Genomic DNA, 27,171 nt, shown 5'->3' on the forward strand with positions numbered 1-27,171 from the left:
TTTGATCAGAACGTGTCTTACTGGGGCGTTGCCTGCAGATGTCTGTCCACAACATGTCTGACCAGAGGTGCAAATGTGTCCTGCAGCTGCCCTGAGGTACAAACATGGCCTGCAGCTACCCAGAGGTGCAAAAGTGGCCTGCAGCTGCCCAGAGGTGCAAAAGTGGCCTGCAGCTGCCCAGAGGGGCAAACGTGGCCTGCAGCTGCCAAGAGGGGCAAACGTGGCCTGCAGCTGCCAAGAGGGGCAAACGGGGCCTGCAGCTGCCCAGAGGTGCAAATGTGTCCTGCAGCTGCCCTGAGGTGCAAACATGGCCTGCAGCTACCCAGAGGTGCGAACGTGGCCTGCAGCTGCCCAGAAGGTCAGACTTGGCTTTCAGCTGATCAGAAGATCAGAGGTAGCCTGCAACTGCCTAAAAGATCTAACATGGCCAGCAGCTGCACAGATGGTTGTAGCCACAATCTGTTGTGTTTCCAATAAAACTGAATGGCAGAAACAAGTAGAGTAACAGACTTCTGTGAAAACATGCAAGCAGAATGATTATTTTACATTGTGGCAGTAAGTGCAGAGTGAGGCAGGTATGAAAATGGTGAAGTAGGTGGGAAGTCTTGGGGATAATTAGTGGCAGAAGCTGGAGCTAGTTATGGTGCTATCTGGTGGCTGGGAAGTGACTTAAAGAAATGAACTATTGGAATGGGAGTAATTAGTCCAACATAAAAACAATCCATAACACAATACAGGCAAAAACAGCCAACAGAAAATCTCAAAGTTCTTGGTCTGGTCTGACGTCTGTCTTTGGGATATGTTCTGTTTTTTACTGCCCCATTAGCTTTACTAGCCTACCAGGTATATCAGAGGTACTTGGCCACTTAAAATATTTAAAAGTACAATAATAATCTTGATCATATGACTACAAAGATAAAATATGAAGGGGTCCTAAAAACATCTTTAAACCACTTTTTAACAATGGTTATTGACCTGAAAACACTTAGTGAGCTTTCAAAAGTTCCAGGCTTTTGAGCGACAAAGGGAAAGTGTCTCATGACCATCAAAGCAGGTTTTTATCGTTTTGGTAGATTGAGCAACTTCTAAGACCTATTAGGAAATGAACTCAGCTTCTTCCTACAGTTTTTAAACAAAGGAAAAATATTAAAAACTCAAACAATTCCTTGTAGATAGCTGTCGCCAGCTCCACAGATCATCATTCATAATGTTTACTAAGGACCTCAGGCATTTTGGATTATGGGCCTTTCCACTCTTCCTCCAAATTCTGAAACCTTAAATTTCCAAATGAAGTTCAAGATTTACTTTCATCTTGCATACAAAGATATTAGAGTTATAAGCGTAACTGTAAATTGCTAGGTTCTGAGTCCAAAATTATTTACATTTATGGAAATTAGCATCATTTTTTCAAATAAACAGATAATATTGCGATATTTTTCATTTTTGAACTTTAAAAAGATCATTCTTATTTATATGTAATGTGACATGTTTTATAAACTGCTACAAAAGTCAAAGTAAATGTCATTTTCTGTTCGTACATAATAACGTGGTGTAATGCAAATTTTCTTCAAATCTTATCTAAAGCATTTCTGTGATCAGATTGTACAGTTTCTATTTGGATTTAAAGATTTGGAGCAATTATGTAAATTAAATACATTATATATTATTATTATTATTATTATTATTATTATTATTATTATTATTATTATGTATTTTATTAAATACATTATGTACTCTGACATTCATTCATTGCCCTCCAAAAATGTATTTTACATGAAACTATTGACTCCAGTTTGCTCTTGGATGTAAAGTAGTTTTGCATGGCTATAAATCACTGGGTTGCCCTGTGACGGTGACCTTTGCAGGAGACACTCTGTGTCTCACCTGAAGTAATCGTGTACTGAAATGGGATGTAAACATGCAACACATATTCTTTTGAATAGTCTAGTTTTTGTATTGTGTTCCCCAATTAACCATATTTTCTAAGAAACTAAATAGTACAGTGTAAATAACACAATCTTAACTGCATTTAAGACATAAAACAGCTAATTCATACAAGCATTTGCCATGCATCACCTTTAGCTAAAATTTGGTTTCAGACTTTAAATTAACTACTAAGAGTTTCATTTTAAAAATAAACTGACCTAATTTGACTTATTCAGCTCTTTAAAGTTGACATTATTTTTTATTGGGATCTCTGTGAAATACTGTGTTATGTTACTGTAAAACTCATATTAGGTTAATCATGGATGTATTTTGTTTGTGCTATTTAACGGAAATAGAGCATAAGGTAATGTCCTTTATGAGTAATCATTTTATGCATAACCAAAAATAACTGTATGGTATTGTGGCTTTCTGTGTTATTTATATATGTTTTCTGTATGCCTTTAAAGAAACCAGGTGTTTTGTTGTTAAACAGTGTGTCAGACAGTCCTACCAAATAGCACTACACTGTAGGTGTGAAACGTTGCCTGGTTAGATGCAATGTTTGAACTTAATTAAAACCTACTTTAGTTTGTGTCTCATGCTGAGAACCATTTCCTCATTTTTCTCTCAAGTTTGTGGCGCAATAGAAATTCTTCAGAAGATACTCTTCTTTATTTTTCTGTTTCATAAAAGTTGCCATATACCTGGAGATTTCATTGAGATTTGCTACAAAATATAGGGATATTTCTTTCAGATAGAATGCAATCTTCTCACTTCGGCAGCTGCTCTTTGCTCTGTGTCAAATCTTGCTCTCATGTGATACAACATTTTAGGAAATGCAACAAAATAAAAAAACAAATAGCAACAAATATTTTATAGGAAGTCATGTTGAATAGCTTTTACACCAACTGTATGAAATGGGGTTTCACATAACAGTAATAAAAAGGCATTGTGAATTGTTCTGGTAAAAGATCTTAATTAGTGCACAAACTGCATAGTTACTGTTGTCTTTTCATCTTCCCAAACCAGTCAGCCTCTCCTCTGTAAACACCATTCTGTTTTGGACGATTCTCTTTCAGGACAGGATATTATAGTGGGTGAAAATCTTAGTAGTCTAACAGTCTCTAAAACACTCCTACCAGCCCATTTGGCACAAACAACCGTGCCCCTTTTTATCTCTTGTCTTCGTCTCATTAATTAAGACGCCCACATGTACCAAACTGCTTCCATTCAGAAAGCTAATTCACTGATAATTATTTAAGAAATATTTTTCTTCCAGCAGACATGCCTACAGCACTAACCACCTGTTCATCTTTGTGCAAATACCTGAGCAATAACTCTATACTTAAATTCTTTCCTGTCCAAACCCACAGTTGGGGTCTTATCACCTGCAGTGGGGTCTTGTCCCCCACTTCAAGAAGCAATGATGTAGTTAATAGGAAACTACAGTACATGGCCAAATGCTTAATCATGACTGTAAAATCATAACTGAACCATAGGTGCAGAGTTAAAACCACACATGCTATAATACCATAAAAATCAATGTGTGTGTGAAACTGATTGCAGCATTTGTAGCATTGGAGAGCTTAGATTCAATTCACATACATGCCAACAAAGACATATCCAATGTTCATGACTGCAGACAACATACAATCTGTTATTGAGACAGATTTTCGTTTCAGTCCATACAGGAGAATCTTAAATCATCCATGAAATAATAGAGAGGCTGGGGGAGGAGTCTCCCACTGACTTCAACATCCATTCAGCCAAATCTGCAGCAACACTGAACGCGCACAGAAAGGGAGAGGCCAGCAACAAATACAAGAGAGACAAACTGGGGAATACTTTTCCAGCTTTTTAACTGACTTTTGTTTGCATTAAATATATATTAGACGTGAATTGGTTTGTGGTTTGCTGAGGAGGAGGAGAAGGAGGAGGAGAAGGAGGAGGAGGGGTCAGGGTCGGAGATCATTAAGCGCTTGGAGAAAGACGTCGCCCTAAACGCAGCGCGGCAGCACCGCATTCACTAGAAGCTGAAGTGCGTTTAAACGTCCTAAAGTTGCGTCGATTTGGACATGACTTGGTTCTGATTCGCTGCGCAGCTGCCCGGTGGAGACTGCATGCGGAGGGGCTGAACGCCGCATTGTGGAAACCGACACCCGAGGATCGCACCAGCCGCTCTCTGCAAAATGTCATCTCAGGCCAAAGTCAAGAAGGACAAAGAGATTATTGCCGAATACGAGACCCAAGTGAAAGGTGGGTGACAGTCAGTCCCCGCTGCTGTTGTTGTTGGGTTATTTTTTGGTGGAAGATCACCGTTGCATAACTTTACTATAAGCTTTATGTGTCTCAAGTGTGCAATGTGGGGTGGGACAGATGGTTTAGATAAGTTATTTTTCCTTCTTGCCAGAAATTGTCCCTGACATCACATTTCACTGTAACTTTTTCAGATTTAGAGTTTGTATTTGAATTCAAATATGTAAAACCAAAAGATAAAGCAAGCACCTATTCTTGTACTGCAGATGACTCTGCTCTAGACACTTTGCTACAACATGCCTGGCCTTGCATGTGTGGCTATGTAATCAAACCAGGCTAGAGTTTATAATTTATTTATTCTGTGCAAGTTTTGAAATATATGCTTTTTACCAGAGGATCAATTAATCTGCTATAATTTTAGATAACTAAACAACAACTCCTTAAATGACCCCCCATCCATTACAGAAGCTTATCATTGGGATCATATATTTGAAACAGATGGTGATAATCTGTTTCAAATTTGTAATCAAATTTATGTTTTCTTTTTTGCCACATCAGGACACAGTGTGATATGAGAACGAATAAGAGGGAATGCTTGAGAAGGTCACACATCCAACAGTTCAGAAAGTCCATGAATTATGCATGCTGCTGTATGAATTATAAACCAAGAAAGGATTTCACTGTCTGACACTAAATATGTGACTGGATGAACCAGCAGAAAGGGTGAGAGGAGAGTCAGGAACAGAGCAAGCATTGCATGGCAGGCTTGTCTTGGTGCACCGCTCATTGTTGTGGTTTTAATGTAAGTCTTACATTTCCTGCTGCTGTGTCACTTAAGTCTATCTGAACCCATTATAAGCAAGGTTGGGCTTTTTTGTATGCTAACTGATTACTTAGTTTACAAAGCAAACAAACAAACCAACTAGTTGAAATGTAAATTAGTTGTTTTAATGCAAGGTAGGTTAAATGCAGTTTGATCGCAGAAATGTGTGCACCATTAGGCAAAATTTGACGCATGTAACAAATGCAAAGCAAAGAGAGTAATTATCATGCAGGTATGTGTATTTGAATGACAATATATTAAACAATAAAAAAAAAGATGGGCACAGTCATCAACTAGTACTGAACACCCTGGATTTTGCAAGCTTTCCCACTAAGAAATCATGGGGGGGTCTGAAATTGTCATCGTAGGAGCATGTCTACTGTGACAGACATAAATCTTGAAAAAAAAAATCTACAAATCACAATATATGATTTTTTAAAATATGTATTTGTACGATACAGCTCCAAATAAGTATTTGAACACTTGAGAAAAGCAAAGTTAATATTTGGTACAGCAGCCTTTGTTTGCAATTACAGAGGTCAAATGTTTCCTGTAGTTTTTCACCAGGTTTGCTCACACTGCAGGAGGGATATTGGCCCTCTCAAGCACACAGATCTTCTCTAGATCAGTCAGGTTGCTGGGCTGTCGCTAAGAAACGCTGAGTTTGATTTTAGGTCTGGAGACTGACTAGGCCACCCCAGAACCATGATATGCTTCTTCCAGAGCCACTCTTTGGTTATCCTGGCCGTGTGCTGCGGGTCATTGTCATGACGGAAGTTACAGCCTCGACCCATCTTCAATGCTCTAACTGAGGGAAGGAGGTTGGTCCCCAAAATCTCACAATACATGGCTCTGGTCATTCTCTCCTTAATACAGTGCAGTCACCCTGTCCCATGTGCAGAAACACACCCCCAAAGCATGATGCTACCACCCCCATGCTTTACTTTAGATATGGCGTTTTTGGGATGTTACTCATCATTCTTCCTCCAAACGCGGTTAGTGGAATTATGACCAAAAAGTTATATTTTGGTCTCATCTGACTACACAGCTTTCTCCCATGACTTCTCTAGATCATCCAAATGGTCATTGGTAAACTTAAGATGGGCCTTGACATGTGCTGGTTTAAGCAGGAGAACCTTCCCTGTCATGCATGACTTCAAACCAGGACGTGTTAGTGTATTACCAACAGTAACCTTGGAAAGGGTGGTCCCAGCTCTTTTCAGGTCATTGACAAGCTCCTACCTTGTAGTTCTGGGCTGCTTTCTCACCTTTCTTAGGATCACTAACACCCCACAAGGTGAGATCTTGCATAGAGCCCCAGTCTGAGGGAGATTGACAGCCATGTTTAGCTTCTTCCATATTCTAGTGATTGCTCCAACAGTGAAACTTTCTTCACCAAGCTGCTTAGTAATTTCCCTGTAGCCCTTTCCAGCCTTGTGGAGGATTACAATTTTGTCTCTAGTATCTTTGGACAGCTCTTTGGTCTTGGCCATGTTAGTAGTTTGATTCTTACTGATTGAATGGGGTGGACAGGTGTATTCATGCAGCTAACGACCTCAAACAGTTGCATCTAATTTAAGATAGTAAATGGAATGGAGGTGGACACCTATTCATACTGCAAGCCTTAATGCTTGATTCTGATATTTTTTTTTGTGAAATCCAATTTTTTTTTTTTTTTTGCGTTGCCCTCCACATTTCCAAATATATACGACTGGTATGTAATCTCCTGTGTGAAATGCATTCATACAGCTTATTTATCCCGCATCCACAGTAGAGGACACAATGACGTCACAAGCCAGCGTGCTTCGTGTTTACGGAAGTAAACAAGGATGTAGTGCTGGATCGCATCTAGCGATCTTTCCAAACCTTAAAACCTCAATATTTTCAAGATGGTTAAAAAAATACTGCTCTCCGCATCATCGTCCGGCATGGTGTTTTTCCTCTTTGTAGCAAAACACAGAATACTGACCTATGTCGGTTACTAATGGCGTTCAGGTCGGATGAATGCGACCTGGCTGTTCAGACACAGTTCGCATTTGAAAAGATCAGACTGTTTCGGATTCAGGACCACATAGCCAAGTGGCCTGGGTCGGATTGGAAAAAAATTGTTTCTATGTTGTTCAGACTGCCATGAAAAGATCAGATCCAGGTCGCATGTGGGCAAAAAAAAAAAGGATTTGGGTCACTTTAGGGCTGCTGTGTGAACGTAGCCTTAGAAGGCAGACAAACAGGTCTTTGAGGGTCGTAATTCATAAACTAGTGTTCAAATACTTATTTGCAGCTGTATGATACAAATAAATTGTTTTTAAAATAACATTGTGATTTCTGGATTTTTTTTTAGATTATGTCTCTAACAGCGGACATGCACCTACGTATCTTAACAGTAACTATGAAAAATTTACCCTATATATGGCCTAGGGGGGTGATACCTAAGATGTAAGAGAAGTGGCAAAATAGGAGGGTGTTCAAATACTTATTTTCCTCACTGTACATGGGAAAATATCTTACTATTGTTGCTTTATTTCCGAAGTCCTGCTTTTTTTAAATCTTTCTCAGGAGAGTTTCTAAATAAAAAAAGAAGTTGCAAGGATGAACTCATAGCCTCTATTTTTTTTTTCTTTTTTGACAAGCTCCGTTAAAAATGCATTTTTCTTTCTTATTTCCCTGTGTGGATTTACCCAGATGTATTTATATTTAGGATAGCACCTCTAATCTCTTCTTTTTATGCAGGACATCTCTGTTGACTGCTTTTTGTGGGTGAAGCATTAAAAGTTAGGAGTGATTTTTCATATTAATTGAGAGGAATGTATTTAAAGAGTTCAGTGAAACTGTTTTAAAGTTTTATTGAATCAGTATTTTCCAGAGGTGTCAAGTACAAATACTTTGTTACTGTACTTAAGTACACTTTTTAGGTATCTATACTTTACTCAATTACTTATTTTTCTTCCTACTTCTGACTTCTACTCATAATATTTTCACACAAGTATCTGTACTTTCTATTCCTTACATTTTTAAAACAAACATTACTCGTTTCTCTTGGCTTCGGTTTGTTTATAAATATTTATTTCACGTCATGTGCGCCATCCAATGCAGTTCATTGGTGCCATCCACATCTAGTGAAAACTAGTATAATTAGATGAGTCATATAACACTCATTGGTTAGCTAAAGGAAAACATCAGAAGCAATCAGGTCTTCAAACTGCAAATGTGAATTGTCTATGCCATGCTACAATGTCGGATTCAGAAAAAGATTTTTAAATGTCTAAAAGGTCGAACACAGTCGAGACCGTAGATGGAGACCAACAAGACCTCCCTCATCCTTGGCCCCATCTCAAAGAATTTTTCAAAAAAAAATTGAGCCTTCAAATCATATAGTGGCATCTGGCTGTTTTTTTTAAAGGTTACTTTATACTTCAAGTATTTTTTGGAGCACATACTTTTTCACTTTTACTTGAGTAAAGATGTCAAGTTGATACTTCAACTTTTACCAGTGTGTTTTTAAACTGCAGTAAATCAAAAAGTATCAAAAGCACTGATGTCTTTCTGAATCAGTTTTACTGCAAATAGAGTCCCCTGATCTTTCCCTAAGGATCATGATACGTGGATTCAGCATGGTGTTACACTCGAAGAAATTCCACTTATATTCAACATTCCTAGTATGAGCTATATCACCAGTAGACATGGTGACAGCAACTGAAAAACAAATTACAAGATAAATCCCATTTGGATGAAAGATATTACCCTGTTTAAATATTTTGAGATCTTGTGCCACATCTCCTCCTTCTAACATGCATCTTAGATTTAGGGCTGGGCATTAATTGCATCTGCAATATATTTGAGAAAACATTTTTTTTTAATTCACAGCCATTCAGTTTTGATAAATTTGCATTTAACAAAACCTTGATTTTCTTACTCCAGCCTTGTAGGTGACATTAATAAGATTAAAGTGGGCTTGCACCTAGAAAGTAGATACATGCATGCGGGTAGAATTAAGTACTTTTCTGCACAACAGTAAAGTCCTGGGACAATGAGCTCTGGTACATGGGCTTAGTGTATTGGCTGACACTGATCCGATACTACTGTAATTTGAATTAACTGTACAGGTGCTGGTCATAAAATTAGAATATCATGAAAAAGTAGATTGATTTCAGTAATTCCATTTAAAAAGTGAAACTTGTATATTATATTCATACATTACATACAAACTCATATATTTCAGATGTTTATTTTGTTTAATTTTGATGATTACAAATGACAACAAATGAAAATCTCAAATTCATCATATCAGAAAATTAGAATATTACTGAAGACCAATAAAGACAAAGGATTTATAGAAATGTTGGCCAACTGAAAAGTATGAACATGAAAAGTATGAGCATGTACAGCACTCAGTATTTAGTTGGGCCTCCTTTGGCCTGTATTACTGCAGCAATGCGGCGTGGCATGGAGTCGATCAGTCTGTGGCACTGCTCAGGTGTTATGATAGCCCAGGTTGCTCTAATAGTGGCTTTTAGCTCTTCTGAATTGTTGGGTCTGGTGTATTGCATCTTCTTCTTCACAATACCCCATAGATTTTCTATGGGGTTAAGGTCAGGAGAGTTTGCTGGCCAATTAAGAACAGGGATACCATGGTCCTTCAACCAGGTACTGGTAGCTTTGGCACTGTGTGCAGGTGCCAAGTCCTGTTGGAAAATGAAATCTGCATCTCCAAAAAGTTGGTCAGCTGCAGGAAGCATGAAGTGCTCTAAAACTTCCTGGTATGTGGCTGCGTTGACCCTGGACCTCAGAAAACACAATGGACCAACACCAGCAGATGACATGGCACCCCAAACCATCACTGACTGTGGAAACTTTACACTGGACTTCAAGCAACGTGGATGAAGTGCCTCTCTTCTTTTCCTCCAGACTCTGGGACCTTGATTTCCAAAGGAAATGCAAAATTTACTTTCATCAGAGAACATGACTTTGGACCACTCACCAGCAGTCCAGTCCTGTTTCTCTTTAGACGCTTCTGACGCTGTCTGTGGTTCAAGAGTGGCTTGACACAAGGAATGCGACAGCAGAAACCCATGTCTTTCATACGTCTGTGTGTGGTGGTTCTTGAAGCACTCACTCCAGCTGCAGTCCACTCTTTGTGAATCTCCCCCACATCTTTCATCCAATATCTGATTTAGCCAATTGGTCAATATCAGAGGCAATGTAATGGGTTTGGGGAAAAAAAAAGTTAGATTTTTCGAAATATAGCGCAGGTACGGTGGCTGGGAAGTGCAAACCAACAATACAAAATCTGAAACACTTTTACAAATCATAAAACAATTTTACATTTCAGAAAACAAAATTACAACAAACAAAGCACTTTTACAAATCATGAAACAAATTTACATTTTATGAGAACAAAATTACAACAAACGAAACACTTTTATAAATCATAAAACAAATTTACATTTCAGAAAACACTTTCACAACTGACAAAATCCGACGGAAAGGGAGGGACTGTCTTCGAAGCTTACCCGGAAGTGATAACCGGAGCGTTCATGATGACCCAAGATGGAAGCTAATCAAGTTGCGTTTTGCCCGTTCTGCGGCACTCATATGAGCAGTTTAACGCGGTTTTGTTTTTCCTGTGGTCGGTCCTTGGAGTTTTTAAATGGTACAGAACAGACGGAAGAACCAGATATGCTGCAGCAGTGCATACATTATTTTAATGAGGGTCACTCGTACGCTGTAATCGTAGACATGATGTCATGTTTACATGGTGTACACATCAGCTTGAGGTCTCTGAAAAGCAAACTGAATGATGCCGGTCTTGTGCGAAATTCTGTTTCCCTGTGAAAATGTTCCCCCTGTGTCGGGAGCGTGTATTGCAGCCAGAGAGTCGGATCTGACCAGTTTCAAGGCACTCCTGATCATTTTTCGGTGAAAACAGCTCATATAATCATGTCAACTTTGTAACATACAGTTTAATCAGTTGCTCTTTTTACAAATTAGTAAAATAAATACATTAACAAGGTTCTTCTTAAGATGTTTTGTGTTGTTTTTTTAAACGCCAAGAGAATCTGTATTTCTCCAAATTTTGTCCCTTCAGCCTGACAGAAATATACGTCAGTTACCAAACAGATTTCCAACACGTAGTGTATTTTAAATTTTTCATTGCTGATATAAGAGGATGGAAACTGGCTGATAGCCAGGCACGCAAATTAGAATTTCTGGTTAATCCCCTTTTAATGTAAAATATAAAATATTACTGGATTAAGGACATTTCTAGTATAACATATCACACATATCAATTTTAGAGAAATTGGAAACAGTTGCTCTTTATTTCCCAAAGATATGGGAGGAGGAGAGGCAGGAATGGATGATTCAGTTGACTGAAATAATCTGTTCCCCTCCATAACATGGGAAGAAGTAAATGTACCTGCAGGTTTTTAACTGTGCTTATTCCTCTCACCATCAACAACAAATCATGTGGATTTGGTCAAATTAACTCTTTATTTGCAAAAATTAAAGGAGGGGAACAGATTATTTCAGTAAGCTGAAATATATGGTTCCCCTCCTTTAATTTTTTGCAAATAAAGAGTAATTATGATCATGTTATGGAGGGGAACAGTGTTGCACCGATACCAGTATCAGGCAGGGTACCGATACCATTTTGAGAGCAAAAGTTTATTCAATTATTGTAACCTATTGCCGGTAGGCAAAATAAAGTTCTACTGGATTAACTTTGTATTAGTCTTTTTCCTGCTTCACAAAGGTAGGCAGCAGCTTGACAAAGCCAAGATGGCAAATGAATTACATACAAGTAGTATGCAGTTCTTCATATATATACACACACACACACATACACACACACATCAATTTCAAACAGAGGATAACAGTATCGGCCAATACTGCACAGCCAGGTACCGGGTACCAAACACTACTTGTGATTTGAGGCCCTTCACATGCAGTAATCATAATAAATGAACAGAATTTAAAGGGGTCATAGAATGATTATATATGGTATTTGGTGCTGGTCCTTAAGGTCTCTGAATAGGGTGTGTAACGTTGGTTGGTCTGAAAATGGCATATTTGCTGCTCTATGAGCCCTAATGCAAGCCTGGTTAGAAGCCCTAGAGTGAAACGACAGATTTTCTTCCTTTTATGGTATGCTAATGAATATTTAGATGAGCGGTGCGCTGATTGGTTGGTTTACAACGAGCGAAGTTGCTGAGCAAAGACGCATCATAGCAACAAGCACTCACTCACTGAAACATAGAGGTTGTTGATATGGTAGGGTGACCAGACGCCCTCCTTTTCCTGGACATGTCCTGCTTTTAATACCTAAAAATCAAGCCATCAGCTCCAGGGCTGGTCCGGGAATGCTGGCGACGGGGGCATTGAGCCAGCGGGGGATGGAGCAACACTTCATCTGCTTCATATGTCAACTTGGGGCTTTGTTTGGATTTGCCCATTTAATGGTGGAAGTTTAGAATTGTGAGATTTGCAGAGAAAGGGGGTGTCGATGGTGTTTGACCTTCTCTGTATGTCCATTTCACCCACTAAGCTATCGTTATTCATCTATGACAATGGGAACTTGGTTTTGCATTCTAAGACCCCTTTAAATATTTGTGCTATACTTCAGACACATTGAGCACTTATGATTCTGTGATACATGATTTTTTTGGGTATGAGATCAATATGATAAGGCTGAGATATGTTTATACTCTAGTTATGTAACATTAAAGCCAGAAAGGCTCAGATGCACACTCAACGCACTAAGCATGCAGTTGGTATAAAGGCAGGCTTAAGTGAGAGACCTAACCACTGAACAGCTAAAATGACAGAGGATTGTTAAAGTGTGTCAAGACTTGAAGGCATGATGAGCATTTGAAGTCAGAGGTGTGGTGAAATTTCTCTTTGTCACGCTTTCATTCCTACACTGTCTTCACTCTCACACAGAGATTGGTCGGCACTCATCTCTACTGCTATGAGAGAGCTATCAAAGCTCAATCTCTCGTCTCAGTTTCAGGAAAAGCTTTTAAGCTGACATCTTAAGCTAATTTTCTAAAGGGGCTTGGATTGGTTTGGTGCTACTTGGACTTTATTTATGCGCTGACTCTGGACTAGAGTAAAGCTCAGCTGCCGATTACACAGCACATCAATCAGACACAAGCCTTGTGTATTCTATTTGTTTTAGTACTCCAAGATGTTGGCTTTGATTAATTAAATAGGGGAAGCATCATTTTAGGACTGCTGTACATAATGTAACATTTTGAGGAATAACAAAATGAGAGAATGAATGAGAATACAACTTTGTGCTATAAACGTCCATCCATCTGTCTGTCCATCCATCTTCTGCATCTTATCTGTCAGGGTCAGGGGAGGATGGTGCCCATCTCAAACAGTCTTAGAATTGTATGATTAATCATCAAGCCTATACTTATATTATATTTGCCAGGTGGGTGGCTATTTTTTGGGAGATTCTTCTTTTTTAGACAGAGCAGACAAGCTCTTCTACTCAGAATTCATCATAAAACAAAAAAATGCTTTTACAGATGCTGGCCTTAAGTGTTATAGTTGATCCTTGATATTTACATTAATATTTTTGTATGTTTCTTGGTAACACCAATGCTTAAGACTGTAATTTGTTGCTTTGGTGACAGTGAAAGGCTCAGAGCACAGCGTAACAAAATCCAAGGAGAAAATCGCTTAGTGTTGTACCTGTAAATATTACATTTCCATGTGTGATTTCACCAAGAGCAATGGAGTTTTTTGTTAAAAGCATTTTTTAGGAGTGAGAGGGAGCAAGCTATGTGAACTTAATCAAACCAACTATAAATGAATACCATAGTCATTACTTCATTCAGCAGACAAGTGCTCATATAACACAGCCTTGTTTGGACCAAATTATGTCAATGTGTCATCCTGGGTTAGGTTCGTTGTGACTAGCCATGCATAACTAACAACAGTCTCAGTCACTGCTACAGACTGTGCTTACTAATAACTGTGCTTGGCTACTTTGACTTTGTAACCGCGGTGACGGCAGCTCCTCTCTGCATGATATCTGGTGCTCTAACTGTTATAAAGCCCACGCCTAGCTGGCAAAGCTGAGATGAAACCGTGACCACTGCTTTCCCTTATTTCATTTGACTATCTGCCAGAGATTGGAGGGTAACAACCAAAAGCATTGCTGCTGTTTGTTTGGTGAAAGTGTGTTTCTGGCTGTTAAGAGTAAAAACATGGCAGGTCAACCTTCTAACATTTTAGGAGGGGAATACCTTTTAACATATAAATTCCTTTCAAAATGTAATTATATCTATTTCAACAACTTAGGTGGTGTTAAATTACATATTAACTTGACGCTGATGTGGTTTTGCAATTGCTTGCCATCAATTTGCATATTGCATGGCACATGCAGTTAAAGAAGAGAAATAATTCTCTGCAAAATTTTCTTTAAACGACCAGCTTATTAGGTACTCCTAGCTTAAACCCTTTTTTGTCCTTTTGCATTCAAAAATGTCCTATTCTTCTTGGTATCGATTGAACAGGGTGTGAGAAAGTATTCCTCACAATTCTGTTCATTCTGACACGATGGCTTTTTGCAGTTGCAGCAGATTTGATGGCTGCACATTCAAAAAGGGAGTGTCTCGTTCCATTTCATTTTAAATTTGCTCCATTGCAGGGTTCCCAACCCTGCTCTTTCAATATTCATGTTCTGCATGCTAGATGCATTCTTGCTACCATACACCTGACATATTGATGAGGGATTCACAGTCTTGATCGCTGCTCAGGAGGTAATGCAATCATTTGAATATGGTGTGTTGCAACAGAGCAGGAGTACTTGGTTGATGTAGGGGGGTTTATACTGTAATGAGTCCCCTACTGGATGATGTCTGGAAAAACATTCAAACAACATTCACCCTGGTACTCGGGGGGCTGAAAGTGTGTCAGGGAGTTATCTACACCACTGCAGCACTAGCTAAAGCCATTTATAAAAGAGAGTAAGACCACTGCTTTCATATTATGTCACCAGATTCTGACACTTTCATCTTATTGTTGCATCTGAAATTATTATTTTAAATGTTAGGCACCATTTTCAGGCAAAATGTGATCTTATCTTTTAATGCGATTTATTTATTTATTTATTTTTTTTGGATTCTGTTTTTTAGCGGGCACCTATGGTTTTCTGCTGCTGTGGCCCAGCAGCTACGGTGTTAAGCTATTGTTGCTTTTTGGTGTTCTGAAACCAGTCTGGCCATTTAACTTTGAATCAACAAGGCAACCACCACTCATTGAATATTATTTATTTCCAGGAACAGTTTGGGTAAGTTTTGTGAGAAAATTCCAGTAGATTAGCAGTTTCTGGAATACTCAGACCATGTTATACCATCATACAAGACCATTGGACTCTGAAACCAGTTGATACCATGTACCAAAATTTAGTACATGGTATCAACTCCAATAGTTTTTTTGTTTTCTTTTCTCATCTAGATGCCTTAATATATAGAGTTGTTGCCATGTGATTGGCAAATTCACTACCTTGGGTTACAAGTCATAAGTAAGATGCCCCCAACAAATTGGCCTTAAAATGTAGTTTTACCTGAAAGTCTTTAATCTAAAAGTGTACCACTGATCAATTACTTTACATTTCAAACAATCGAGAAATTTCCTTATTTGACATTTCTTCAGAATATGTGTTGACTTACAGACATATTTGAGAGAAACAATTCAGTACAGACATATCACGCCTATCTCTGCCCACCAGTGGTTTTTCTACTTATGGGAACAGGCTCTATTTATATGGCCATTCTTTTATTTAAGAGTCATTAATATATAATTGGAGAGCTACAGAAAGCAGTTAATATCAGTATATAGTATTTTGACCAGCCTGCATAGGAAAAGGAATTGCATCAATTGTCAAAAATCCCATTTGTGGATTTCCATCATTCTTTGTGTGTGGAGCACACTCTGTTCCCAGGCAAAGAAACTGGTATGACATGTTACATGACATTTTATTGCTCTCAGCAAGAGAGAGGAAAATTTTTCTTAGTCCCATTTCTTAAATTCCTTGCAAGACTATGTGTAATTATGCATTACCCCGCAAAGGCTTGAATCATTCATTAAACGTAGTGCTCTGTTGCTAGTAACACTTTAAGATCTAAAAGTAACTCTCACACAGGAGAGGAAATGCAAATAGCAAATGTGCATCTGGTCTTCCTTCTAAATTTATGTAATTAAATCAGTTATATTTATGCTCTTCAAGATGTTTGCTTATTATGTTTGCTTGCTACCACTGTGGGAATAATAACCACTTAAAACATAAAGGCCAACAAATAGTGTTACTCAGTGGTCTATTTCAATTCAAGAGTACATTAACGGTCCTTAATGTTTTTGACTTTATCACTGTCCCATTAATCATCAAACGCTGTTTGTTGCATAGTCTGAAGCAGAGTAAGTTGCCCCTGTCCTTGGCCATTATGCTAAACAGACTGACTGCTGTGACTGTTGGAGCAGGGAACTGGCCTGCTCTCACTGAAATACCTCCAGAGCCATGTAACCAGGCAACTAGGCAACTGTGGGGACCAAAAGGGGCACATCTCCTTTTCTCTTCATATCAGGGGATTATATGTTTACTTTATTTGTCTATGTCTTTGCTCAGTCATTCACAATTTTCCTCAAAGGTATTGGGGGAGTAATTCTTTTTAAGACACTTTCCTCTGCATTCAGAAAATGGCATGAAGAATTTTGAATTAAGGCCTCTCTTCTTTTGAGCTCTCGTTTCCATTCATACATTAACATGGATTTATTGTCAAAGCAGCAATTGTGTGCATGCTTGTAATCTTTCATAAAGGAATCTTTAGTAATCTACAATATAAAAAACAAAACAAAACAAAGCTAGGCTGTTTTCATCCAGCTTGGAGGTCAACATGTAAGGGGATTCATCTTAAAATATAGCAATAGTTCGATGTGGAAAAGTAGTTGCTTGTAGATTTTCATTACAAACAATTTTTAATCAAAATTTGTGTTTTAAAAATTCAGTATAGATTATTGTACTTTGGGTTTGAACAAAGTAAACATATTTCTCAAATTCTGAAGATGCCATAATAGAAGCATACAAATCTCTATTATGTGTTTTCAAATTTTCTAGTTTTTTTTATTATCCTGTCCAAATAGAGCTGGACTGACCATATAGACAGATACCTGACCATATAGACAGATACCTGAAACCGATCTTATTGTTGAATGAATTAACCATATGCCTTGACATGTAGTGAAGACATCAGGCTTGAAATAAGCATTGCTTAAATTGGTAACATATAAACAGATATACATCACACTTGCTGCTTTGTGTGATGATCTACTGTAACTGGTGCTTCAAACATGGAGTTGAAGTGCCTAGAACACTGTAACTGTAATGCAGTATATATTAATAAAAAAAACTACTGGATCAAAATCGGCATAATTTATCTGATAGCCATTCCACCTTCTTAGTCAATATCGAAGCTGATATCTGACCTGGGTATTGGATGGTGCATCTCTGCAGTTAACCTATATCAATTTTTTTTTTTTTATGGCTTGACTATGACTGGACGTGTTACACGGACTACAAAATTACAAAAATGGAGCAAATACATAGTTATCTGGTCACATACGTAGTTATCTGGTTTGTTTTAACCTGATGACGCTGACCCTGTCAGTCCCTGCTTTGAAATCCAGCATTACCAGCATTTGCCAGACTGATACAACCTGTATAAAACATATCAGTCCTGCAGGCCATGCTAGGTTTTCTTTGAGCATTGGTGGAAGAATATGCAGTTCCCCACAATTACCCACAGGCTAATCAGGAGGGACTCTGGAGGTCTTTAGTAGCTGTCGTATTGAACTGTTAAAAACAACAAGGCAGGCTTGTCTTCTGACACTGTCCATCAACTGGTTAACATCCAGTTTGATTTACAAAAATATGCAGGGCTTTTTTATTTTTAATGTGGGTAGTACTTAGGTGTTAATGTAATGTTAATATGAAATTACTAAATTGTACTTAAAATGTTTTGCTTAGAAAATGTATTTTGAACTGATTTTACAGCTAAGTTTTCGAGCCTTTAACAAAGAGAGACCAGTAAAATCATGAAATAAAACAAATGCTTGCAGTTTGTGTCTTTCTGCCAAAGTCCTCTGAAGGCTCGCTCAGCACAATACAGTTTGCGAAGCTGACCTATATTTTACGTGCTGTCTGCTGCAATCATCAGACATGCATCTCATGCTGTATGCACGTGTGCAGCCATGGCAAACAGACACTCTTGTTCTATCCCCTTCTCATTACCCCCACACACTTGCATGCAAAGCTGGCAGGCTAATGAATTCTGACATGTTAGCTTTTTCTGGTTATGGTGACTTTGTTCTGTTTTGTAGTGTAACTTTTGGGTTAAGTGTGCCCTCACATGCCTTTTACATCCTCCTTGTTTGGTACGGGGTGGGCCTGTTTATGCTGATGGTGAAATACACGTAGATCGTCTCTGTTTATTCAGCTAATTGTGTTTTATTTTGCTTTCTTATGCAGAAATACGTAACCAGCTGGTGGAACAGTTCCGATGTCTGGAACAGCAGTCAGAGTCCAGGCTTCAGCTGCTGCAGGACTTGCAGGATTTCTTCCGTCGAAAGGCTGAACTCCAGCTAGAGTACTCTCGAGGGCTAGATAAACTAGCTGAGCGCTACTCCTCCAAGATTCGCAGCTCAAGAGAACATCAGCATTTCAAGTTAGTTTTTTTTTTTTTTAAGAGAAATGCCGGATAAACAAATGTTACATATGTGCCATGCTGATCTCCGTGACTGCAGACCCAATGGAAAACAGAGGGGGAATAAAATGTGGAGAGGGAGGAGGGACAAAAGCTAAGGAAATGACCTGAAATGAATCCAGGGCCAAGAAGCCTTGTTGCCCCAGGCTGCTGTGTTTCTTCCAACTAGGTCAGACTCTTTACCAACCCCTCCAGCCCCCCTTCTTTTATTCTGTTTGGCTATATTTTCATTTACATGTTTTAAAATCTTCACAATAAAATCCTAAATGTTCAAATTTTCAATTTATACAGCATTTACAAATGTAATGGTACTGAAATAGGGTGATATATTGCTAATTTTCCTAAGTTAAGCTTTTTCTGGTGTATTGTTGATTATTCGTTATGCAGCAAAGACACCCAGCAGCATGCTGGAGACAAGGCTTTGACTAGCCTACAATACACTCTGACAGTCTAGGTCCAGATACTGATCACTTCAATTTTGGTATTGAGAATAACTTGGCATTAATATGACTGTATAACAGTAACATTAATGTGACTTCAAGGTAGGGGTGGTAGAAGTATTAAACATGTCAAAATATAATTTTTGTACAGGCAAATGTGGGCATTCTTGGCAGTCTATCTTTCATTTTGTTTATATCAACAATGAAATGATATTGTATTGTTTTGGACATATTATCCAGCCTTACTTCTAGGCAAAACATTTTCTGAGGAGCTGAAAACATGGATCAAGGAAGGCTGTGTGATAAATTTTAAAATAACAGGTTTTCTTCTGCACGTTTTATATGAATATTTTCAATGAAGAGAAACGATCAACGGCTGACTAGCTAATAAGGGATGGAAATATGCTATGTGTATCATATCGGCAGAGTAAATTCTAATAGTCATGTATAAAGAGATGTTTATAACAAAATGTATTGATTTCCGATTTAGCTGATCGGCTTTACTTTCTCCATGTCAGGTTTTTAGATACTGACAGATGTTGCTCCATCATCCGTCTCAAATAGACTAAATCTTTATATCTGATGGTTGATGGAGGGGACCTCTGTGTCATGCTGCAGTTCAACAAAGTCCCTAGGAAATAAAGTACGACGCTGGCAAAAAAAGCTTCATTTTATGACAGAACTGAGGATGCATGGATGAAGGAGCCTGTGTGAATGAACGGTGACGCACCAGGATTACCTAAGTCTGTCTATTAGACTGTTTTAGAGCAGTTTAGTTCCACAGAATAAATCATTAACGTATGTATTAATGCTTTTGTAAAACAGAGTTGAGACTTAATTAATTAAGCCAGGATATCCATAAAAACCCCAGCTGAATCTCTAATCTTGGTTTTCTGAAATGGACCTTAGGATGTAAGAGGCTTAAAACATTTAAAGCTTTTTAAAATCTTTTTTAAAAATTGTCAGACTTTTAGCCATGGTATCAAAAAAATGGGCAACTTTGTTCAAGTCTCAAAAAACAGGGTGTCATGTTTTCCCCCTCTCAAATGGGACTCATATGAATAACAGATGGAGCTTCACATCAGAGACTTTACATTGATTGAAAATGTCAGTCTTATGATTACAAAATGTGATTTCTGTCCAATAATATTTTGTTCTATGTTGCTGCTAATATATTGAGTAGTATCAGATTAGCAGTATCACATTCAGTATTAATGTTCAGTTTAGGGCTGCAACAACGAATCGATAAAATCGATAAAAATCGACTTTTAAAAGCGTTGGCAACGAATTTCATCATCGATTAGTTGTGTCGCGCGATTAATGCGTCATCCGCCGCCGCCGTCATCACATCCACTTGACTGAAGCGGGAGAAGAAGAAAAAATACGGCAGAGCGAGCCAGCGCTGAGGGGCAGTGTTGCCAACTCAGCGACTTTTCAGACCCCTCCAGTGACTATTTTTCAAAAAAGCGACTAGCGACAAATCTGGCGACTTTTTACGGTGTCACTGGCGGCTTTTGAGACTCTTACGTGAAAGCATGTATCATTCCTACTCTGCCGTGGGGCGCCTCCCCCCGCTCCCGCAGGAGTCCCTCTCAGCGCTGCAGTCAGAGCAGCAGGATTTTTACCCTCAGCGTCCAGACTGCAAATGAAGCGCGCATGTGCCGGGATTGACGGCGCAAATTGATCACAATAATTAAAATAGCCTGCGCTTTGTAAAGTGAAAAAAGTCGTAACATGCAACTCTTGTCAAAACAAATTAACATGGCACGGAACCACCATGATTGTTTGGTTTTAAAGTGGGGAAACGTAACGTTAGTTTCTCAGGTAGCTCATCTGATGCTTTCCTTAACGTCAAAGCATGTATCGTTCCTACTCTGCCGTGGGGCGCCTCCCCCATCCCAACCCATTTCTCCCTCTCCCACAGGAATCCCTCTCAGCGCGGCAGTCAGTGCCGCAGGATTTTAGTGAGGAGTTTACCCTCAGCGTCCAGACTGCAAATGAAGCGCGCATGCGCCGGGATTGACAGCGCAAATAGTTGCAGCCCTAGTTCAGTTGTTATAACACATTCATATGCTAAGCTATATGTGGTAATTGGCTGGCTCTTACAAACAATTTATAAAGGGAAACTCTTTTTAATGCCATCATGCAGTCTCTCCTCTGTCATTTGGGCCCAAAGTGTAATTGTGGCTGAGAGCTCCCGTTATTAGAACGTTAATTAACGGAGCATTCCCTTAGAGTGACACTCCTGTAGAAACTTCTCGCTACACCCCCCACTGTCCCATTTTGCCCACACAAAAAATGATCACCATTATAACTGACTGTCAAAAGCTACTTTTGTTTGTAGAAGAAACTGGAAGGTCTGGTTGGTTTAATTAATAACCCACTTTCACTTCTGTTCTGAATTTTTTTCATTCAGTTTATTGATCTAATGGTAAATTACCAGAAGAGTAAAATGAAAAATAAAAAAGGATAGATAGCAACTTTATTGATCGTAAAGGAAATTGCATTGTCAACTGCTCTCTTTCTCCCAGTATTAACTAATGCCAAATACCAAATGTATTACAATACAATAAAAAAAAGAGTTAAATTTAGATGTTTCAGGAGTTTTAAACTGTGTGTGCGTAAGCCCCTTCTAGGAACCAATAGAAAACTGTACCCCCAATCCCACCCCCAAAAAGAAATGATAATATTAATTTTCTGATCCATATTTAAAACATGTTGAACTTCTAAGCATGTGGACAATTTCTGTTTCTTTGAACACATTTATGGATTTTTCAGCTCACATCACCTTAACTCCCAGCCATCTTCCAGGAAAAGTCAGAAATTGGTGATATGTATTTTATATTTTCTATATCATCACATATGAACTCAGGGCTACTGGTGTGACTGCTTCACACAACAATGACTGCTCCCTACCCGTCTTTTAAATGTTATTTTAGATGCTGTAAAGATAATGCAGTTAAAACTGCATCAAAGTAATTTTTTTTCTTGCAGAAACTGATACTTTGGAAACATATTATTTATTTTAGGGAATTATTTATATTGTTTTATTATTTATTTATTAGTCTTTTAGCAAATGACAACCTTCCCCCCGTCAGTCTACCTGATAAAAAGAAATGTTTTTCTATAACTACTGTTTTTCTTATGACCCAGAAGTTTTTTTATAAAGATAAGCTAACCCTGCACTCAGTCAGCATTGGATGTCAATGCACTTTCACACTTGCATATAAGATTTTATTTAAAAAGCATCAATGTGACACAAAGCTTTCACTATTGTTATAACAGTAAAAAGAAAAAAAACAAACAAAAAAACAGTGAAAATGAGCCATTCTTGAAAACCAAGAAAATATTTGGGAGACACTGCCTACATAAATTTTGACTTAAGCTTGTTAATTAAAAAATAATAATTCTTGGATTAAACAGCCAAACACCAGCTCTTCAGGACATGGATGGATGGACGCATAGACAACAAATTTATTATTACAACTACAATTAAAAGTAGCTCTGTTAGTCATATATTAACCCTCTATTTTTATTTTTGGTATGAAAAGAAAGCTATGATGATCCCACTGTTGGGACAGCCGATCTGCATTGCGTTTGGTGCGTCGCGAAAAGGTGCGTTTTTATACATATTTAACAGGATACATTTATTTTTAACCACATTTATTATTGATAAGGGACAATGTCTTTATATCCATTAAGTATTTCATATCTCCTAAGCCTTTTCACATTTAATCCCAGATGCAAAAACTTCTTTTTTTTTTCTTTTTTTTTTAGAAAAGTATGGACTTGGGTGAGCAAATTATTATCACTATATTTGCAGCAACAGCTTTTCTTGCCAGATATATTAAATACAGACTGAATAAACAAAAAAGTTTTATCGCATATTATTAGACATATTTGTGAGATTATAAATAAAAGGATATGATGAATAGAAGAAAAAATGTGAACCACTAACAGGAATGTAAAGCTATTAAAGATGGGGTAACTTTGATATACTGTAGGTCTCTGTTTTTAAGGCGAGCCAACAATTAGTGGTAGGAGTGACACTGTGCTGTTTGTCGTTCTTCTAAATCATATTCTATTTATTTATATAGCTCCAGTTCACAGCACGTGTCATCTCAATGAACTTAATAGAGACAATACAGTCGGACTGGTTAAAAGTAAAGGAAAACCAGTTGATTGCATTGAATCATTGACTTGCAGGACATTCTCCTCCTGGATGGGTGGTTAATTTTGTTCTCACAGAGGAATTATGGAGAGGCTCCATGAAGTGCATTAGCTCATGAAAGTCCTCATAATTAACCAGAATTATGTCTTTTTTGTAATGTCACCAATGCTTTGTGCAATAATGTTGGTTTAGCTCCACCCATGGTTATGCAGTGACTACCCTCGCTATTTTTCTGGTCTGTTAGCCCAATAAAATATATTAAAGGGTAAAAAACAAAGAGTATAAATAGTTTTGCAAAGCGCAGCATGTTTATCATGTTTAACAATTAGAAATTCAGTTTGTGTTTTGCATTGTCTGTAAAAAGTAGCTGAACATAGTTTTCTGTCTCTTTAATGCAGGGACTATGCTGTAAAGCAGGTATATTTCTTTTAATGTTGAGTGGAAAACCTCTTTATTATTTTCCTTAAACAGCTCAGGTGGAGGCCTAAATGCGAAAAGACATCCTAAAACTCAAGCAGGTGACAGGCAAACATTTTCATTGATCTCAAAGGCATGTCCAGGATCAAACAACAGCTCAGTTTGAAAGGAGAGCTTGTAGGACTAGCTGATTCTTGCTTCAATTTTCCTAGAGAGCTCAAGAAACAAAATAAAAATAGATGCCAGCTGTTTGGTTGCCTTTTCTTTTGATGCAGAGCAGTTCATTAAAACATTAGTAGAATGGTCTTTTTGTTATAGCATCATCCATTTGTACAAAAGAACACTGACAAAATCAGAAAGTATAATACTGAGTATAAAGCCAAGCCTTAACCATACTGAGCACAGAAACAGACTTCAAAATTAATGAACCAACCAGGGTTTTTAGCTACGCCCTAATTTCCTGTGGAGGATCTAACGCTACGTTCACACCGCATGCGCTTCTTGCAGCAGGAGCAGCCCATCTTGACGTATCTGAGCAGCTGAAATAATGCCTTATGAACTCCTGAGCATCTGAGCGCATGATGCGCATCAACAGCAGCAAATGCTGGAGTTGGAAAAATGTCATTTTTGCTGCTACTTTTCTGCATTTGGCCGCCGCCTCCAGTCTCTCCTCTTCCTTTTACCACGTTCGAAGACTGCGTCCATTGCTTCTTATCCTAACTTGCAAAGGTTGCTAGCTACACACATCTTAGCAGCAGCTGGCACCAGACAGGTCACACGCCCCTTCCTCCACGCACTGCTCTGTGTGGTTGATATTGACTGTTGGGGCGAGGGTTAATTGAAATAAACCAATCTTTTTTTCCAGCCTCACATGCTACTAGCCTAAGTGGTCTGGCCTACCTCTCTGACAGGCGTGCCGCCACTGCACTGGCAGGCTTTAAAAAAAAGAAAAGAAAAGAGAGAGAGAGAGAGACGCAGGCTAGCAGGCCAATCTCAGGTCGGCGCTTTGAGAATACTCCCGGTTCTCCATATCATCAGTTCTGTTATGATCGTAATCTTGATGAACTGAATGCACAGACAATGTTTTGAGGTGGCCTTTCTCACTTAAAACATGTTAAAATTAGTTTTTACCAACTCATCACAGGAAATATAGCAAAGCCACTCCCTACCACTGAACACAGCAGCAGCACAAGCATCAGATGCATCAGTACACACTTTACTAGATGCGCTTCAGGAGCATCAAAGATGCTCTGGAGGCACATCTGACCTAAACGTGTACAAACATCAAAAATGAAGCAGCCCTTTGCCCTTTATTTGTTCTTTTAAAGATTTAAATAGTGCATTAAACATAGTCATGTCATTCTGCATTTCTAAGGCTAATCCAAAGCATATAGGGTAGAAAAAACACTAACACATCCTCATTGGGGAAAAAAACCAAACCAACAAGATAAACAAACCATTTGGTCTGAGGATAATTGAAATCACATGCTTCTTTGAGCGTCCAGGCAACCAGCATACCTCAGTTGTGTTTCTGTGTGCGTGTGTATAAGGAGTTTCTTTGTTTGACTGATTCTTCTCTATATGCTCTGGCTTCCTCATCCATAATTGGTCAACTAACTGCTTTGTATCTAATGATGCACCATAGGGTTTATTGAGGGGGAAGGTCGTCATTGTCCCTAATGTTTCTTATTTGCCAGTTTCTCAGAATCCATGTCCTTTGATCAGATTTCCATAAAACATGAAACATTTGGTACATGTTGGACTTTTTGATGCTGTTTGTAGATATAAGCAATACTTCAAGAAATGTATTCCTTCTAACAAGGTGTCTTTCACTTTGTGTGTTTTAGAAAAGACCAAAATTTAATCTCTACTGTGAACTGCTGGTATTTGGTGTTGGACCAGACCCGACGGGAGAGCAGAGACCACGCCACTCTCAGCGACATCTATAACAACAACGTCATTGTCCGTTTGGCACATGTGGGCGAGGATGTCACCAGACTCTTCAGAAAGGTCAGAATGCAACTCTGACCCTTAAAAACATGCAGATTTATGAAAAGCTCATAGTACATATCTTATGTACCCCGTTGGGATCTTGGTTTAGGCATCATCAAACACAAAAAATATATAAAATTTCATTTTGTAACACTTTAGACTGTATAATAACAGACATGCATAATAATCTTTAGTAAAGGGAACAAATATTTGATATTATAGATGGGTTACTAATTACTCCTGCTGTCATGTTTAGATGTGTATCACTATAATCCTCTATAAAATAGATTTTTAATGCATTTTTTGTGAACAAAAATAAATCATCAGATCTTTACTAACTGCTGTAGCTTTGCCCTCTAATGTACAGAAGCCTACACAACAAGGCTGCTGCATAGCTGAAATGTGTCTCTCACTAACACTTAATAAACAATTTCAAGCGTTCTTATTTTCTCTTAAGAGGGTGCATTAATACAAAAATAAAGATGTGTATTTAGTTGGGTAAAAAGAGCTCCCTAATGGCCACCTGCTGAAACTCTACTACAGCAAGTTTGCTTAAAGTTCTTAATCTTAATAATCCTGTTTTGCTGCAGCATCCTGGCTCAGCTCCAGTACTGTTTTAATGGTAATGAATTACACATGCGGTGACTAGAATGATTTGCTTTTAGCACTTGTTAAGACAATTTCTTAAGAACCAAATGTGCTGAAGTCTTATTCTTTAACCTTGTGAAAATGTAAGGTTTGAATTTTTTGAAGACTTGCATCTTAGAGTGGACAACAAAACAGGATAAATTGCCCATAGCAAATTTCTTTATCCACTTCACAGGATTTCCAGAGTTACTCACCGCTGGAGCTGGCACCGTTCTCCTCCTCTCTTTGGCTAAATGCCCTATTGTGGGAAAAGTCCAATTTATCATATGCTCCTATTCTCTGTAACTGAGCTGAAGCGGTGACTCTCAGTCATGAGAAATAGTCTGCAATGACTGCACTGTTCTATTTTTGTCATCCTTCTCTCTCTGAGCATTGTGTTAGATCATTTGAGCTGCAGAGCAGTGACAGCATTTCAGTACTTACTGACATCCTTCACAACAATGGAAAACCAACACAAAGCTTTCAAGTGATAACTACTAGACCAGTAGTGATATTTATATGTATACATTCTGCATTTCATTTCTCCATTAAGGGTATTGTTGTTCTCTTACTTCCAGAGTAAAGACATCGGGGTCCAGATGCATGAAGAGTTGGTGAAAGTCACCAATGAACTCTACACAGTAAGTTATACAACATCACTCCTCTTCCCAGCCAAATGTTCTGTCTGTGCCCTGGAGCCCAACTTCTTTAAACCCCACCCCATAACCTGTGAGGCAGCTGGCCAGA

General features: G+C 38.4%; 1 protein-coding gene across 2 annotated transcripts in view; it reads left to right on the plus strand.

Moving 5' to 3' along the window:
• The first annotated feature begins 3,691 nt into the window (after positions 1 to 3,691).
• LOC119772188 (SLIT-ROBO Rho GTPase-activating protein 3-like) overlaps positions 3,692 to 27,171 on the plus strand; it is a 57,658-nt gene continuing 34,178 nt past the window's right edge. For both annotated transcript variants that reach the window (XM_038268518.1, XM_038268519.1), the window contains exons 1-4: positions 3,692 to 4,182; positions 18,543 to 18,738; positions 25,653 to 25,815; positions 27,003 to 27,065. In XM_038268518.1, coding sequence (XP_038124446.1) covers positions 4,116 to 4,182; positions 18,543 to 18,738; positions 25,653 to 25,815; positions 27,003 to 27,065 — 489 coding nt within the window. In that variant the 5' untranslated portion in view covers positions 3,692 to 4,115. The remainder of the gene's footprint in view (positions 4,183 to 18,542; positions 18,739 to 25,652; positions 25,816 to 27,002; positions 27,066 to 27,171) is intronic.

Source organism: Cyprinodon tularosa, unplaced genomic scaffold (genome assembly GCF_016077235.1).
Source record: "Cyprinodon tularosa strain WSP-4 unplaced genomic scaffold, ASM1607723v1 ctg700, whole genome shotgun sequence".
Classification (NCBI taxonomy): domain Eukaryota; kingdom Metazoa; phylum Chordata; class Actinopteri; order Cyprinodontiformes; family Cyprinodontidae; genus Cyprinodon; species Cyprinodon tularosa.